General features: G+C 49.1%; 5 protein-coding genes and 1 non-coding gene across 6 annotated transcripts; 2 read left to right on the forward strand and 4 right to left on the reverse strand.

Moving 5' to 3' along the window:
• Positions 1-15: 15 nt before the first annotated feature.
• On the reverse strand, positions 16-1,826 carry LOC112884935 (anthocyanidin 5,3-O-glucosyltransferase-like). The gene is made up of 2 exons (XM_025950584.1): positions 293-1,826; positions 16-222 (listed from the first exon to the last, which is right to left on the reverse strand). The coding sequence occupies exon 1, from the start codon at positions 1,743-1,745 to the stop codon at positions 306-308; it is 1,440 nt and encodes a 479-aa protein (XP_025806369.1). The 5' UTR covers positions 1,746-1,826; the 3' UTR covers positions 16-222; positions 293-305.
• A 2,519-nt stretch (positions 1,827-4,345) lies between these two features.
• Positions 4,346-5,409, forward strand: LOC112884937. Its single transcript, XM_025950586.1, has one exon. The coding sequence runs from the start codon at positions 4,421-4,423 to the stop codon at positions 5,192-5,194; it is 774 nt and encodes a 257-aa protein (XP_025806371.1). The 5' UTR covers positions 4,346-4,420; the 3' UTR covers positions 5,195-5,409.
• A 1,869-nt stretch (positions 5,410-7,278) lies between these two features.
• Positions 7,279-8,475, reverse strand: LOC112884940 (RING-H2 finger protein ATL67-like). The gene is made up of 2 exons (XM_025950587.1): positions 7,636-8,475; positions 7,279-7,568 (listed from the first exon to the last, which is right to left on the reverse strand). The coding sequence occupies exons 1-2, from the start codon at positions 8,241-8,243 to the stop codon at positions 7,559-7,561; spliced, it is 618 nt and encodes a 205-aa protein (XP_025806372.1). The 5' UTR covers positions 8,244-8,475; the 3' UTR covers positions 7,279-7,558.
• A 2,861-nt stretch (positions 8,476-11,336) lies between these two features.
• On the reverse strand, positions 11,337-11,408 carry TRNAD-GUC. The gene has a single exon. It is a non-coding gene; the product is annotated as a tRNA-Asp (tRNA).
• A 968-nt stretch (positions 11,409-12,376) lies between these two features.
• Positions 12,377-14,359, forward strand: LOC112886983 (reticulon-like protein B1). The gene is made up of 5 exons (XM_025953043.1): positions 12,377-12,697; positions 13,115-13,295; positions 13,535-13,676; positions 13,772-13,841; positions 13,918-14,359. The coding sequence occupies exons 1-5, from the start codon at positions 12,502-12,504 to the stop codon at positions 14,085-14,087; spliced, it is 759 nt and encodes a 252-aa protein (XP_025808828.1). The 5' UTR covers positions 12,377-12,501; the 3' UTR covers positions 14,088-14,359.
• A 100-nt stretch (positions 14,360-14,459) lies between these two features.
• LOC112886981 (F-box protein At5g52880) lies at positions 14,460-17,813 on the reverse strand. The gene is made up of 6 exons (XM_025953042.1): positions 17,459-17,813; positions 16,120-16,271; positions 15,530-15,617; positions 15,250-15,449; positions 14,997-15,148; positions 14,460-14,788 (listed from the first exon to the last, which is right to left on the reverse strand). The coding sequence occupies exons 1-6, from the start codon at positions 17,674-17,676 to the stop codon at positions 14,675-14,677; spliced, it is 924 nt and encodes a 307-aa protein (XP_025808827.1). The 5' UTR covers positions 17,677-17,813; the 3' UTR covers positions 14,460-14,674.
• Positions 17,814-17,966: the final 153 nt, after the last annotated feature.

Here is a 17,966-nt window from a genome sequence, read left to right on the forward strand (position 1 = left end):
CTTACTTCAATGTTCTAAATCGAATCTCTGCTTGCACTCAGTTTAGATTTGTGATTTATGATAGAACATGCTGTGAGGAAACTTTGAAGTTTCCATTAGCCTCAGTTTTGTAGGCACAGGTACATTTCCTGAGTGCAATGCTTCAGCTTAAGCAGGCACTAATATATCAAGCTCTACAAATCACAGCCATGCTGTCTCATTGACAGAGTTCAGACTTCAGACCTGGAATGGGCATTGACGCTAACCTTAGAACATGTCAGCTTCCAGGGTAAAGATAAACCATGATGCTCACCTTCTGAGCTTGATCACTTAGCAAGCTTCAAATCGTTCAAGAACTCTTCAAACGCCACCCGCGACAGCCCGCTATCGGCCAGCGCCTCTGCCGCCTTCTCCTTCGCCAATGCCAGCCTCTCCCTGAGCTTCTCCCCTTCCTCGGATTCCATCACCAGCCTCACCTTCTTCTCCACCTCCTCAGCCGTCACCATCTCCTCATCGTACCCGTCCACCACCGCCCCGGCCTTCATCTCGCCCACCACGAACACCTTGTTCAGCCTCTGCTCCGCGTACAGCGGCCAGCACAGCATCGGCACCCCGGCCGACGCCGCCTCCAGCACCGAGTTCCACCCGCAGTGCGTGACGAACGCGCCGGTGGCCGCGTGCCGCAGCACCTCCACTTGTGGCGCCCACATCTTCACCACCATCCCATTGTCCTTCGTCCGCTCCAGAAACCCCTCCGGGAGCTGCGCGTCCAGGTCCGGCTCCGGACGCGAAAGGAAGAACTTGCTTGGGTCATCGAGCGGACTCCGCACCACCCACAGGAAGCGATGCCCGGAGCTCTCCAGCCCGCGAGCGATCTCCTTCAGCTGCGCCGCCGAGACGGCGCCCAGGCTGCCGAAGCAGAGGAACACCACGCTGCGCTCCGGCTGCGTGTCTAGCCACGCCAGGCACGCGTGCCGCTCCACTCCCGCCGCCGCGTCCTGGCCCTTGACGATCAACGGCCCGATGGGGTACACCGGCGGCGTGGGGCGGCCGGGGACGCAGACGCCGTCCTTGAGCGCGCGCACGGTCCGCGCCTCCAGCCACTCGTAGGTGTTGATCAGCACGCCCCTAGCCTCGGGGATGCGGCCGTAGTGGCCGACCCGCACGGCACAGGTCCGATCCGCGCGGTCGAGCACGGTGTGCGGCATGTCCGACGCCGGGATCGGCGGGACGCCGGGGAAGCGAAGGAGCGCCTTGCCCATGTCCTTGAAGCTAGCGCCGCCGTCCGTCTCGGCGAAGTAGTGGGGGAGGTGGAGGAACGCGGCGAGGTCGCCGGCGCAGGAGGTGTAGTAGAAGTAGGCCGGGACGCCGATGGATGCGGCCGCGTCGAGCGCGTCGACGCAGAAGAGGTCGAGCACGAGCGCGGCGACGGAGGGGAGGGAGCGGAGGAAGGCGGCGAGTGCGGGCGCCGTGAGGCGGAGCGCGTCGAGCATCTGGAGGAAGGGGTCCGGGTCCGGGGCGGGGTAGTCCGGGGGCGGGAGGTGGTGGAAGGAGACGGAGGGGTTGGCGGCGGCGAGCTCCGCGACGGCGGAGGCGGAGGAGGAGAAGAAGTCGGCGGTGGAGGCCGGCGGGGTCGGGACGGCGATGACGGCCGCGAGGCCGCGCAGGAGGAGCAGCTTGGCGAGCTCCACCATCGGGATCAGGTGGCCCACGCCGAGGCAGGCGTGCAGCACCACGGTCGGGGTGGGATTGGGATTGGGCTCCATCGGCGCCGGCGATTTGGGTGAACTCTTCTCTTGTGAGTTGGTGCGAGTAGTCCAGAGGCCACTAGGCAGCAAGGATGAAAACGGATGGGGACGTGTGGAAAAACTTCTTATCTATTTCTGTTGTCGTATATTTTCATCGAAAATAGAATCGGGATCGGAATGGTCGGATGGGAACAAAAGCTTACACCGGAATGATATTTACAACTTGCAAAACATGAGCCTATACCGATATTCAAAACACACGTGCTGCTGCATACGCAAGGTGGCACGCCCCACACTAGGCAACCAACACCAGCTTCAAGGTGATTGGCTGCTGGCCAATGGGCCATGTGCACATACGCACAGTGCACTACTTCCAAGATAAGCAGGCAAGCATTAGCTAGTAGCAGAGGCAGCAAGCGAGCCACGAGCGTGCGGCGGCCGCACGGCGTCACAACGAGGTAGGTAGGCGCGAGCTGCGAGCGGGCAGCCGGCCGGCGGCCGCCACCCGGGGGTGAATCCGTGGCGGTGAGGGATGGGTTCGGGGGGTTAGGATTCGAGGGGATGGGAGGGGCATGTAACGGGTCTGTTCGAGTTGGGCTGGGCCAGCACTGGGTAGGCTAAGTTATTTATATAAATAAAAAATGATGAATACGGATTTATCCCGGTTGAAAACAGGATCCTGTAAATACGGTTAGGATATACCCTCTTCCATATCTCGTCCCCTTCCTAGTCGCCTCTGTTCCATATCCCGTCCCGCTTTCGGAACTTTCCGTCCCGTTTCTAATTTAGTCGCAAATATGGAATAGAAATACGGACGGACGGAAATGGGATTTTTTTCCATCCCTTTTGGGCCAGTGGATTTTTTTCTTCTCTTTTTTAAGAGAGATAGAGGATCTGCCCACGGTGCTAATTTGGACCGTGAAGGAGTCCTTCTAGTGAATCATGGGCTGTTTATAAGTTAGGCAGGGCACAAGCCCACAAAACATGATCAGAATTTCCTTGCACTCTAGAAAATAAATCGCCTTCCAGTCCAAATAAGAGAATGAAGAAATACCCAAATAAGTTATCAGTGCCTGATACGAACGTCTAGGAGTGCAGATGTGAACCCGCTCAAAAGAAAAAGAAAAAACTGATATCATATGTGAACTGATTACGGTCTGGACCTCATCTTCTCAGGAGGAGGGAAAATTGGCCCGTGCGTTCCACGGTTCCAAAAAAAAAAATGAAAGAAAGAAAACATGTACGACTCTGGTGATGGAAACACGGGCATGATTTTCAGTAGTCATGGTTACCATCTGAAAACGACGAGACCCTGTCATTGCTAGAGACTGCAAAATACACGCCGTGCCTATCACACACGTTGGGCGCCATTAACAAAGTAGCACGAGCATCGCCTTGCATCTAGAAGACTCTCCCGTTTTGCCCCACTTCCAGTCAGGCCGGGCGCGGCAATAGGAGCGCCCGAAACGAAGCGTTGAATGTCCAACTCTGACTGGCCGACTCTACCCATTTGAATTGACTAAACCCCACCGAAACGGACAGCGTGTGTTTGTGACCAAACTGTCGCCGTTCCGTTCCACGGTTCATCGCTCGCCTCTTGATTGGGCTGCTTCGGCGCCTCAATTCTGCGCCCATCATCCGGCTCATGCTCCTGATTACGACGCGGCCTCGGAAACCATCGGAATAGTGGGGGCATGCGGGCCGTGGGCGTAGACCCAACTTCTAGATGCCGTCACGGAGACGAAAAATTCAAGCTTCTAGACCAGAAACCCTGCGAGGCACGGATTTTTCCTTGCACGCGGACCGAAGAGCATTCGAGGGCCTGTGTTAAATCGTTGCGTGTAAACGCAAAAAAGTTTTTTTAAAAAAATCTTGTCAATTTGAAGTACTAAATGAATTTTATTTACAAAACTTTTTGCACAGATAGGTTGTAAATCGCGAGACGAATCTAATGATGCTAATTAATCCATGATTAAGCAATAATTAGCGGATGGTTACTGTAGCATCACTGTTGCAAAATATGGATTAAGTAGGCTCATTAGATTCGTCTCGCAATTTACAGCCCATCCATGCAAAAAATTTTATAAATAGACTTCATTTAGTACTTCAAATTAGCAAGATTCTTTCGAAAATTTTGTGTTTACGGTTTTTTTGCGGTTTTTGCGCTGTGAACTAAACGGGCCCTGGATATTTGGTTCCCAGCGTGTGAATGTTTCTCGGCGACGCATTTTTTTTCCAGCAAGAAAACACTGGTGAGACCGCAACCAGAGACGCTAGAACGCCTCCATTCCGCTGCGACTGCCAGCACGGCACTGTCAGCACGAGAGAAAAAAGATCATCTTTTGTACTGGTCTGGTACCTGGTACCGGCACATGTAACGACTATGGTGTGACTCGTGTATATTTTCAATCCGATACCAAGCTTGCCGAGCAGAAATGATCAGATGCATGAGCAGGACGAAAGATTTTTTAACCGGCAACTCCACTAGGGCTAAGTCAAGCGGGTCCACCCCGGCACAGAAGACTACCCCGCGGTCTTGACAGTGGCGTCCCTGGATCTGGAACACCAAGTATAAGACCAAGACCGGCGGTGGCGTGAACCACCTCTTCATAAGACCGTGCACCGAACAGAGCAGAGCAGCCGTGTGCTCGCCGCGCCGTACCACAGCGCGCGGCCTCTCTCCCCATTCCTCCATGGCGACCGCCGGGGCGTCGAGGAGCGCGGCGGCGGAGGAAGACAAGAGCGACCCGGCGAGGCCCCTCGCGCTCGCCTCCCCGACGGTGTACCCGGCGGCCGGGGACGCGGAGGAGGAGGCGCAGACGGCGACCGGGTGGCGCTCCATGCAGTACCTCCGGAAGCGGCGGCGTCGCCTGCTCTGCTGCTGCGGCTGCTGCGTCACCACCGCGGTGGTCGTGGGCGTCGTCATCCTGGCGCTCGCGCTCACCGTGTTCAAGGTCAAGGACCCGCGCCTGACCATGAACGCCGTCTGGCTCACGGCCATCAGCACGGGGCCCGGGGCGGGGGTCGCGAGCCCCGTGGCCACCAACGCCACCATCACCGCCGACGTCTCCATCAAGAACCCCAACGCCGCGGCGTTCCGGTTCTCGCGGTCCGAGACGGACGTCTACTACAAGGGGCAGACCGTGAGCGTGGCGTACGCGCCCGCCGGCAGCGTCGGCGCCGACCGGACGCTGAGGATGAACGTCACCGTCGACCTGCTCGCCGACCGGCTCGCGCGCGCCATGAACGGCACGGGCCTCATCTTCGGCCAGGAGTACGAACTCGACACCTACACGGCGATCAACGGGAGGGTCAGCGTGCTGGGGATCATCAAGAAAAACATCGGGATCAAGCTCAACTGCACCGCCGTCATCGAGGTCGGGGGCGCGGCCGCCGCGATCGAGTCAGGGGTCGCGTCCACCGTGCAGAGCAGGAGCGTGGATTGTGTTGCGGATGTGTCCATGTGAGTCGATTAGGGAACTGCGAGTTGTTTACAAGAAGATGCTTTTGAAGCCCCTTTTCCTTTTGTAGATTGGTTCTGTACTGTAGTCTTTCTGAATCCTATAGATTCTGATGGGATGCACATCAGCTGTTACTGACATGCATTTGTCAGAGAAGGGAAAGTACTCCTTGATACATGGATATTGTAACATTTCAGAAACAGTCTGCTCATGTAAACCCATTATCTGTAGCTTGTGCCCCGTGTCAATTTAAATTGCTGGTTTCACAGCAATAGCGGTACAGAAGAGGCATCCTCAGGCAGTCAAGCTGAAAGCTGAAAACCTAACAATTGCACTGCCAATGCCAATGCCAGTTTTAGGTAGACCAAAATATAATAAGAACATAGGCAGAGGAAGAAATTAGAAGACAGCAGTTGATAGTAGCACATGAACTCCCTCATAGCAACTGCCAACTATACACATAAAGCGGTTTAATCTACTGGTTCAAAGAAGGTAAAAAGAATAATGCATCCTTAAACCTGTAGAAATGTAAAGTGTTAAGAACACAGAATAGATGTAGAGACTTGCCTAAACAAACTGATCACAAAAATGATAAGGTTAAATAGTCAGACTAAGGTTGATTAATGGGGATATTTCAAACAAAAGATTTGCATAATTACAGAAGTGGCACAGAAGGGTATCAATTAAAGCTAATGTGACAGAAAAGTTGAATTCATGATTACGAAACATCAATCTACTTTATCCGGTGCATGGCCAAAATTGCACTTATTCTAGGATAGAAGTGGTACTTCGATACAACAGTTCAGCACATCAACACAGATGTCAAACAATAATAATTACCAAACTTTAGAAATTAGAACAGCATTCCTGCAATCATGTACCTGTCACCATCAGAAAAGTGCAAAGAAGCACAATAAACCATAAAAACTAATCTATTTGCATTGCGTTAAGACCAAAACAATACATGGTATCACAGTGTCATACATACCCTCCGGCATGGGTTCAGCAGACCACACAAAACACAGGAACACAATACAAAGGCTAACAAGTTCTGACAAAACATACTTGTTACTTCAAAGACAGCCTTTTCCCTGCAGAAAGTTGCTGGTTCAAATAGAACACAACAGACATAGTAGAATAGTAGATACAGGGGTATCACGTCAGCAATTTATTTAGTATGATTCATTGGTGCTCAATCCCACATGATCACATTACACAGAATTAACTTGAAATGGCATCAACATGTGCTACCTACACGTATTAATTACCCCCACACATAGTAATTATAGAGAAGCAACTTGGTATATATGGGCCCCCCATCCCTGAAAAGGTAAAGAAACAAATAAAAGGAATGGGAGCGTCACCATGACTCCACATTGTTGAATGGTGACAGATGGCAAATGAAGAACACCAAGGGATCACTGTACTACAGTACAATACTAGGTTCATTATTCATTTGGCAGTTGTCCAAGTCTGCAACTAGCAACCAAAGCTATACGTATGCATTTATCATGTCATGATATCAGCTAGTTGCAGTTGGTTTACTAATATCCCAGAAACCAAAAGACAAGAGAAAGGAGCAACATTCATATACAAAAATGAAATTGTTCAGCCAGAGATTTAAGAATCAGGGAGAAAACATGAGTAATTCAACCTACCAAGGATAGCATTTGAAAATTCAGGCTAGTCAATAGGATGGACAAATTGAAATAGAAAGACAGAGTTTCAGTAATAGATATAATGGTACGACTCAAATAGAAGGGAGTCAGGGACATAGTTACAGATGGAAGTTTAAGGAGGAATCTGCACAAAATGATTATCTCAAATGTGATTACCTTCCTCAAAAGTTAATGATCTTGTTGAGCACTGATTCAGTTGTGACTGCAAAATCCAGTGCTCCAAATTATCAGACAGGCCGGTGTCAGAAGTATCTCAAGACCCAGAAATATCTCAACAACTAAGAATTCTATTGAAGAATGATCTCCTTCCCTTACAATATAGAATTTCCATTTAGATGCTAGAATCTTGCTTGCACAGCAGTACTCCCACATTTCGTGAGAACTAAGCAGCAGGTTCTTTCACATTCTTGCTACAAAACAAGACAGCTGACATACAAGAATGTACACTGCAATATAATTCATATAAATGGAATAAAGATAATTCAGAGACTGATATTGCACATACAACTCTATAGGACCACAGGTAACCTCGCTAGATAGAAGCTATATTAAAATTTAGAACGGGAGAACAATGTATGTACACTGCTTGTCTTCCTTGGTCCAACAATTCACTGCTACCAAGCAAAACTTTCTATAAGTTATGGTAGCTCTCTAACCCAACAGTTCAAATATGCTAAGCATCACCCGTGAATCACCCAAACCTGTCGAAAGAAATGAAACAATCAGATCGGCGTCCCAACGTTGATAGGCAGCAACAACCTCCATCACCTGCTCCGGCGACGGTCAGCAGCGTACTGGGACAGCGGGACGAGCTCCGACAGCGGGGTTGAGAGCGGGGTGGAGACGGGAGTGGGGATTGGCGAGGAGCGGCAGACGGGGCACGACGCGCTCCGGCGCAGCCACGCGTCGAGGCACGTGAGGTGGAACCTGTGCTTGCACTCGGGCATCACCCGCAGCATCTCGCCCTCGCGGTACTCGCAGAGGCAGATGGAGCAGGCGGCCTCGGCGTCCGCCCCCAGCGCGGCCCTGGAGAAGGGCACCCTCGGGTACGTCGCTATGACGGCCGGGTCGAGGCCGACGGGCGAGGCCGCGGCGGCGGCGCCGCGGGAGGAGGACCCCGGGGAGTCGTAGTCCTCGGCCACGAAGACGACACGGGGCACGGTGATGGAGATGTGGCCCGAGCTGGAGGCGGAGGACGCGGCGTGCCGCGCGGATCCTCCCACGCCGAGGCCGCCGGCGCCGAACCCCTCGCCGGCCCCGCGGCGGAGGCAGAAGTAGGAGGCGAGCAGCACCGAGGCGAGGAGCACGAGGAAGCCGAGCGCGATGGCGATGGCGTACCCGAGCCCGAGCGAGGCGAGCGGGTCGAGGAAGGACATGGCTCCGTGCTCGCCCACGTCGTCGGCTGCGGCGGCGGCGGGGGCGCGATCGTGGGGCGGAATGGCATGACGCGCGGGGGAGGGGCAGAATGGGAAGAGGGTATTTGTTTGCGGGGCTTAGGTTTCCGGGGGCTGGATCTGGTTGTTGGCGGCATTAATTGCCGGGGAAGGAGGAGAAGCCGGGAAGGGGAATCGGAGTAATGGCGGGGGGGCTGGGCGGGTGCAGCGCGCTCTCTGCTCTGGTTTTCCGCCGCGGCTTGGCTGCCTGGGGTGGTGGAGTGGAGAGTGGCCGGGTGGGAGATGGCGGGGAACGCGTGAGTTTCCTCTCTGCTCTGCTCTGCTCTGTCTCCGCTGCCGCCTCGCGGACGGAGCGATGCGCGTTGGGCCCTCCAGCAGCCGGCGCACGGGCTGCTGCGGATGGAGTGTGGCTGCTGCGGGCCGTGCGGATGGTGGGCTGCAACCGAGCGGCGGCAGTGAATGGAAACGGGCGCGTTCTTGTTTGAAAATCGTGGTAGGCGGCGATAAGCATTGCTGATTTTTGGTGTTGTGCAGTACCGGCAGAGGCAAAGAGCCGGGTACGACAGGAAGACAGCAACCACTACTCCCCGTACAGGATGGCACATACAGATAGAGCGATTGACTTTGGTCCATGGAATAGGTTGAGAACTTGAGATAAGAGACAGAAGGCATCTACAGGGGCTCAAGTGCTGAACACTCTAAAGGAAAAGGAAGAACAAGGCTAGCGGGAGCTAAAACGATGAACCGCTCCGGACGCGTCATTTTTGGATGGAGAGAGATGTTGAGGTCCTAATTACTCTACATATATATATATATATGTGCACTCCTTTTCTTTTCCCCTCTATACTTTTGCACCGCAAGCACATCATTCCCACCAATTTACTTTATATAATTATTGTTCTACAAAATTCTAAAATATTTTTTTCTCCAAAACTAATAGGGTAGTGCACTGGAAATTGATGGAAAGTTTTTTCGAGAAAAATGAAAGGCAAAAAGAAAAGGAAGGAAGAGGAGGCGATGTTCTTACCGGTAGCCATCATCATCGATGCGCTCCTTCGTGTTCCTCTTGACTCTTCGACCCCTCTCCTGCTATCTTTGTTTCTACCCCTTTCCCCTAATCTCTTAGATCCAAATCTAGATCTAGAGGGATAGGAAGAGATGAAAAAAGGAGGAAGCAATTTTCTTACCAGTAGTCGCCGCCGACGCTAGAGCTTCTCTCAACGTGCTCCTTCAACTCTTCTCGAGCTCCCAACTCACCCCCTCGTTCCTCCCCCATAATCCCTTTGATTCCAATCTTGGTCCGGAGATAGAGTAGGAGGAGGAGGAGACGGGATCCTCGTCGGCATGACATTTGAGCACCTGAAGATGGTGATGCAGTTGGACAACAGGCAATCTTCCAAAGGAAAGCGGGGGCGAATCGAGAGAGATATATGAATGAAGGGAAGGTGAACTAGGGGTTTTAATGTTGGTGTAGGGGGTGAGGGGAAGGAGGAGGAGGTTCTGGATTATGTGGGTGTGGTATTCGGCCATCTGACAGCGGCGCTATTAGCAGATGACAAGTAAATCTTTAATGGGGTGCGACATGCAAATTGAGAGAGATTTGAGTGACATGAATGGGACCGGGGATATGGTTTTTTAATGTCGGCATAGGGGATAGGGTTTCTCACGTGAGCATGCAACGTAGGAGGGAGAAAATACTACACTCATTCATTTTTTTGATAGCCACAAAATTAATGTTTAGTATGCCAAGACTGTCAAGACTCAAATAAACTCCTCAACCCTTTGCTTAAACTTGACATTGGAAGAAAAGGACAATTAAACACACATAATTTGCTGCTAGATAAGAGTACATACCATACCTTACTCATTATGTCAAATCTTGCCCCAGCACCACATTTGTGTTGGATAATTTTATCATCTTCTGTTCCTTTAAAATTATGATGACGGTGTAGAGAGTGATAAAGGAGAGGATGACCTCTTTTATACGGAAACACTAGAGTACTCCTATCTCTAATCTATTTGGACCTTTCGAAAGGATTTCTCCACTACAATGTGGGCTCTCATATATGCACAAGCTTAGTGCCACAATCCTACTTCACTAGAGAACCTACACTACAATGTGTGTCATCCATCATGGGGTAGCATTGATGGCCGAAAGTCTAAAGGTGATTCCAAGTTTTGCACTATTACAAGTAATAGTAACAAATCATTCTATTGATGAATATGTATTTTCCTCCAAAAATGCAATAATCCGCATAGGATATTTGGATCTCCTTTTCTAAGTAAGATAATTAAATTTCATACAGAAATATAGTCAGAAAGTCCATTAGTTTGGATTTTGTTAGACTGACCACTAAATGAGAAAGTGACATACACGGTAGGCAAGTATATATACATCTATCCCCAAAAGATATTTTCTACCCTATACGCTTAGAACAAAATGATCGTATCAGCTATACGATCATAATCTGTAGTTGTTGTTTACAAAGTTGAGTATATTTTTCTTTCCTCCAAAGTTCAAACTTTGGTAGGAGTGCAGCTATCCAATATCAAAGAATAGAGGTTTTTACATTACTAAATTACTAAGAGCAACTCCAACAAATCCTTTAGACAGCCTCTATCTCAAGTTTAGAGGGTTAAACAAAAAATATGCACTCCAACAAATCCTCTATTAAACCATCTATCTTGACGAGACCTCCAAATTCGCTCCTCCATCCTGATGTTGAAGCAAATTTGAAAGTCCTAAAAAATAAATAAATAAATATTCATTAGCATTTGGAGGGTCTGATTTAGAGACTTTTACGGTAGTTGCTCTTTTGAATTGCCAACCAAAATCTATAAGTAACGACGTGTAATAATTAAGATGCAAACACTAAGAAATAGAAGTAGCTACAAACAACTAACAACGACCTCATCTTTCACCATTGAATAAGTAAACCTGAAGCGGATGCAACAGCAAACTTAAACTTGCAGCAGTGCAGGCTGCAGCACACGTACTATGGTCAAACTGCAATAGCCAACGGCTGATCGCTGACCGCAGAGAATACAAACTAAAAAATCTAAGACAAAAAAAAACGCCGTTGCCGGGGATCGAACCCGGGTCGCCCGCGTGACAGGCGGGAATACTCACCACTATACTACAACGACCTTGTTGTAGACTTTCAAAACTTCTTGTGGAACCTGACGCTTAGCGAGTGTGCGTGGGCGCCATAATCGAAAAATGTGCAGCACCCTTTTCTTAGGAGAAGACAATTCTTCTCTTGGATTTTGTTAGATCATTTGCAATACGCTCAAAAGAGCCCTTTGTTAGTCCAAAATATGAAACACGAACCACTCTTGCATCAAGTTCTTGGTTGGGCATTTACATGTTAGTTCAAACCACCCGACATGATCCGAACATAGAGCTACCCAAGTACAGATATTGAGATTGACGTTAGCCGTTTCTTGACAACATGGTAGCCTTTTGCAATCGATTTGACCTTTGTGCTTCTGCCCGATTGCTTTTCCACTCACGTTCCTTAACTGTTCAAAAAAGGTTGTGCTACTGACTTTTTTTCTTTTTGATCCGTAGTCAACAGAAGGAAATTCTCGTTTCCTTAGCCTAAAAGACACCAAAAAAATACCTTTGATAATAAGAAAACAAGGACCAAAAGAGTCCATTTGCTTGACTACAAAAGCAAGCTAAGATGGACTTGGCCCGCAAGAACAGGCCAAGCCCACGCCCAGAAGCTTCTGCGAGAGAGAGCGCCCCCCTCGTCTTGGCCCACGCCCCCGACCCCTCCGCTGCGCCCGGATGCCAGCGGAAGTCCTGGCACGCCACGTGTCGTCACGTCGCCGTGTCGCCCTCGCGATCTCCACCCCGGCGGGCCCCACGCAGGCAATGTGGGGGGGGGGGGGCGTGACGGCGTGGAGAGGCGCTACCCCGGGTCCACCGATTCATCCACCCTACGCTCGCTCACAGGTGGGCCGGTCCAACTCCGTCGCCGTGGGGACGCGCGCGGCATTACGTTGGCACGTAACCGCGCGAATAAATGACGCTAGATTAACGCAGGACGAATCACACGGCCCGGCGGGATCGAACCGACGGCCGAGATCGCGCCGCGCCGCGCATAAAGGACGCCGCCCGAGCACGGTGGGGGGAGTGAGAGAAGCGAAAAGCAGGCAGGAGCTTGTTGCTGGTGTTGCTCGTACGCGTCCGGAGAGCGAGGGGGGAACGGGAGGGTGCGAGCGAGCGGTGGCCATGGCGGAGCAGCACAAGGAGGAGTCGGTGCTGGAGAAGATCTCGGACAAGCTCCACGGCCACGGGGGCGGCTCCTCGTCGTCGTCGTCGGACTCGGACGACGAGCGCTCGTCGGCGACGGCCGCAGTGAAGGCCAAGATCTACAGCCTCTTCGGCCGCGAGAAGCCCGTCCACTCCGTCCTCGGCGGCGGCAAGCGTAAGCCCGGACCTCAGCGCTCTTCCCCGGACCCCGATCTCCACTAGTGGGTTTTTTTTTTGCCTGTTTGGTTTATATAGATCCAGCCGCGTTGTGGTTTGCTTCACTTGTGGAAAGCATTAGTTCTTCTGCGCGGAGAAGTTTTTTGGGGAGGGATCTTTAGCGTGTGGAAAACGTCCCGACTCCCGATCCGCTGTGGTTTGGGCCAAGTTTATGCGGCATTGTCTCCGCGATGTGATCAGATTACTACCTATAGGATTTGCTTCTAGACCTGAATCGAAGTGATCCTGTAAAGCTTGCATCAGCATGCGTCACGCCTAAACCCTGAGATTCTTTCTTTGTTTGTTTGCTGGCGAGCATTGTTCCCAATTGTTTATTTGGGGCTTTGTTCTGATGTGCTTGGGATCATGCTTGCAGCTGCCGATCTGTTTCTATGGAGGAACAAGAGGATTTCTGGTGGTGTGCTTGCTGGCGCAACTGCCATCTGGCTGCTGTTTGAGGTCATGGATTACCACCTACTCACCCTGCTGTGCCACTGCCTCATCCTCACCCTGGCCATCCTGTTCCTCTGGTCGAATGCCACCACTTTCATCAACAAGTGAGTTAGTGGGATCCCTTAAAACTCCTTCTGTTCTTCACCTTAAAATCATATTTATGCTATTAATGATAGGTTAACACAGCTTACGTGTTGAACTAGCATCCGCACCTTTGTTCTGTGTGGTTACAGCTAGTATTATTTTCATTTGGACTTCATACTTTAAGAGCATATATCACCTGTTGACTTGTAATTGATTAGCATAGTGCTTGGAATGTGACATGTTTGCAATGTCTGTTTAGGTCTCCTCCTAACATCCCTGAGGTGAAGATCCCAGAGGACCTGGCAGTGAATGTTGCGCGTTCACTGAGATACGAGATCAACAGGGGCTTTGCTACCTTGAGGGAGATCGGTCAAGGCCATGACCTGAAGAAGTTTCTGATTGTATGTTAACTGGCTGGATTTTGTTCTGTTTAGGCTTTTGTTAATTAATGGCAATTCTTGCTTAATGCATATAATTTGCTTCTTTCTATTGGCAGGTGATTGCAGGACTGTGGATCCTTTCTGTTCTTGGGAGCTGCTGCAATTTCCTCACCTTGTTCTACATAGGTGATTGCTTTTTTTATTAACAGTTCTTCCAATGAGTACACCTTTCAGCAACGCTCACCCTCTTTCTTGTATGCAGTCTTTATGGTTTTGTACACTGTGCCCGTCTTGTATGAGAAGTATGAGGATAAGGTTGATGCTTTTGGAGAGAAGGCCATGGTTGAGCTGAAGAAGTACTACGCTATCTTCGAAGAGAAATGCCTATCAAAGATTCCGAAGTGTCCGTCAAAAGACAAGAAACTGCATTAGAAGAGTAGAATCAGAGGATGGTCTGTGCACTGATTCATCATATCTGTCAATCACTACATGTTGGTTTTGAAGTATCGTTGTAATTCCATGTCTCCATGTGGTGGTAAATACTTAGATGAACGAACGTGTTCTGGTGTGGTCAGTAGTTGCGATGTGCTAAATTATTCCAATCTGAAACTTCCATGTTTTAACATCCCTCCTGCTCCATGTGGTTGGTTCCTAAAGTGTCTTGCATGGCCAGACTTAGGCTATGATGGAATGGTTCTTGGTTATTTATGTCTCCCTCGAGCTTCCATTTATGCCTTTTTGGTAGCTTTGGTTTCGACTCGATTGCACAATCTGGGTGCATTTATGCTGAAAACAGTCTGGCCATTGTGATTTTTCACAGGCGCCCACGAATTTAATTTCCCATTTTTTGGGTAAGGTCACCACACACGATGTGATTACTTTACAATGTGTAATTTTCACTTACGAGTCATCTTATAGGATTATGAAAGCTTGCAACTACTACAACAGGAGGTACACTACATACAGCAAAATAACAGAAAGTGAAGACATAACTGCCACAGTCCAAATTTTATTTTGTCTTAAAATGTCCAAAATCTTGGGTGCCCATTCTCGTAGTCGGAATCATCTGTGTCATCACTTTCGGATGATGATGAAGCTGCTAGGTCATCATGGTGCAATATGTATTTAGCAACCTGGTCCAGGACAAGGTCGAGTAAGGTTCAGCGTATACTGTATACAGCCGCAGTGAAACGGCAAACAAGTTATGTTACGTGGATAAAATTGTATGGCTGATTCAAAAAGACTACAGTTAACAGTGTCGCAATTGGACAAAGCTATGATGTATGTGCAGTGTGCTAGCCTGGTAGGTCCAAACCACATACTAGTAGTTAGACAACTTACTGTATCAGGTAACAGAGGTCGCAATTTTACTTCATCTCTTCCATTCCTAGGGCAATGGTGTGGAGCAGCACATGTCAGGTTGCTTAGCCAAATAACTGATCTGCATTGCCCACATAGTGCTCTATTTGATGCAAATTTCCATGACGCACATTCTGCAATAATATGCAATCCACCCCTATTTAGAGGATAACAATGGAAATTGTGCAGTCTGGTTGTATTGAATAGTATGCAAAAAGAGGAATACCACTGCTACCTGCATATTTACTGTGGAAGGACTCTTTCCACCAAAAATTTGGATCAATGGACACCGAGTCAATGCTACTTTGAACAAGATCACGACTTTTCTGTACACCAGATACAGGAATGCTGTTGCATCTCAAACGGCAGAGACCAAAGAAAAGGGAGTAATGCATCTTCCACAGGTTGTTGTCATTTGCAGCCGAATTCCAAGACCTTCTAGGGAAGACAAAAGTGTGATAAACAAGAAACTAGTATGTTTTGAAAGAAGTTGCAGAGAAGACAAAAAAAAATACCAGCAGACAAGACCCGTTGCCACCAAAGAATGCATGTCAAGAAAAGTGAAGATATGAACAAGTACATCATGTGGTATGTGTGGTAAACCTGTCAAAGGGGTTAAAAATAAGTAAATAACACATCGCAGTGACTTGTAACAGGACGTACTGATTACTGACTTGAAAGTTCACCCTCCTAAATCTTCAAAGGAGGCTGCATTTTAAGGCAACTAGTTACTTAGAAATGGTCAAGCTCTGATCCTTTTAGTCACAAATGAGTGAAGGACATTTGGACAACTGAAGGGTGAAGATACGTAGAGATACCATTTATAAGATTTTACTTAAGCTAAACTTTATAGTTTTGTGGAGTCAGTTCCGCAGTAAGTTCACAGAATATGGAATAACAAATTTCTGAAGTCAGAACATGGAATAATAAATTAACAACATGGCATGTGAGTATGGCATCTATAGTACTGCAGCAGAGAAGAAAATACACAGCAGGCACAGTAGGTTCCCACTCATCAAATATGTCCAAAAACTAATATTACGTTCACACCAAACAGGGGTTACATTGATGCAGTTGCACCATGGAAAATGAACCTATTACGTACCTGAATTTTGTTGAACTCTCGCACGCCTTTTATGTGCAATAACAGAGTGCTTGAACTCTGAAACAGCCTGTGCCTTCTTTTGCTTTGGTAGGGCAACTTCTACCGCCTGGAGAAGAGTGTTAGCTGCGCTTAGTGCATACCCTGTCTGCACACTATTGGAAAAGAACCAGTTAATACAGAGTATTCTGTAGCAATCCCATCGAGAAATGTGGTCGAGTGAAAAATATACATACTAGTAAGAATAAATGTGCATCGGAACGAATAATGTAGTTTAACTTAAGACAACACACTAAGTTCTATGCATTTTTAAGCTTTATGAAACATGAAATTAGCCTGTATATGTACATAACCATCTAACAACTTATTGGAAATTACATGAGTGTGAGCTTTGGAAGCACAGGCAGCTCCAAATTTTCCAGTGAAAAAATGGAGCAAAGAGTCAGTGTAAGTACATATCATAATATATAAACGTCAGAGGCATCGATCAAAAGCAATTTAAAGCACTGAGCCACTGACAGAAACAATACAGATTAAAACGAGGGAGGGGAAACTATTAAATCCTGAGTCATGACCTGGAGAACTTGTGCACAAGCATGAAACGGTTTTTTTCATACAGTATTTGGATGGTGTTTTTACAATCTCGTTGGCCCGTAACATAATTGTATGGAGGCAATTTCGCCTGTTGTAAAACGCATAAACTGATATGATAATTTCATCCAATTTATACTTCGTAAGGCCCTCTATGATGACACCCAATGTTTCTCTACATGTCCAATAGCCATCAAAATTGCCTTTGTTTAAATTGTTTTTCTTCATAGTTCATTACCCAAACCATTGCTAGTCCATTAACCATCCCAGAACCATGCCTGTCAAAGCTACCTATTACATCCTTTACGGGCAGCTACATTTTGAGCAACAATAACACCAGAAGTACTTGAATATCAGCATACAACTATACAAATGACTTCTGCTGGGAGCTACGAAGTGAAGAATCAAAGTACGATTATGCTGAAATCATCCGCAATATTGATGAGAGGAATATTGGAAGGTTGGGGCAGCATGACGCGCAGATATAGATCTGTGTGTCCACAATCTCTATGGTCTATAACTGCCACAAAAGAGATTATGTGTATTCTGCGGATAAACAAGCTAGCTATAAGCATCCAGGACAAGCTAGCATGAAAAGGAACACGATTGGGCAGATCAATCATCATCAACACATATCTACGGGGCCGGTAGCTAAATTTTCCGAGCAGCAAACCATCACCAGCGGGCAGTAATCCGACAAAATTTGGCAATCCGCACATCGGCGATGCATGATTGGAGGGGAGCGGCTTACTCGGGAAGGAGGCGCAACGCGAGCAGCACGTCGGAGGCAACGAGCGCCTGGGCTGCCTTGGGAATCTCGGCGTACCCGATTCGCAGGAGCGCGGCCAGCTCGCCGCAGGCCGTGGGGTAGTCCCAGGGCCGCAACAGCGCCGCCGCGATCCCCATCCCCCTGTACCTCTCCGCCGCACCCGTCTCCTGTCGCCGCGGCTGCCGCCGCCTCACCGGCATCGCTGCTGGGCGGAGACAGGGTCGCGACTCGCGAGGTGCGTCGCCGTCCCTCGCCTCGTGGATCTGCGACGAGCCACGCCTGCCGCTCACCGTCACCGTCGTCGCGTCCCACCGCCTGGCACCACGGCACGGCCGCCAGCGCCACGGGTTGGGCTCGCGCGCTACGACTGTGTGGAATGTGTGTGCTTGGTGGGCACTGGGCCGTTGAATGAGATGCATGATTGGGCTGTATGGTTTGTTGTTGGGTTCCCAGCCCATTAGCTGTACTTTTTTTGTGGAATATGCACGGT

The sequence above is a fragment of the Panicum hallii genome, chromosome 3 (genome assembly GCF_002211085.1).
Source record: "Panicum hallii strain FIL2 chromosome 3, PHallii_v3.1, whole genome shotgun sequence".
Classification (NCBI taxonomy): domain Eukaryota; kingdom Viridiplantae; phylum Streptophyta; class Magnoliopsida; order Poales; family Poaceae; genus Panicum; species Panicum hallii.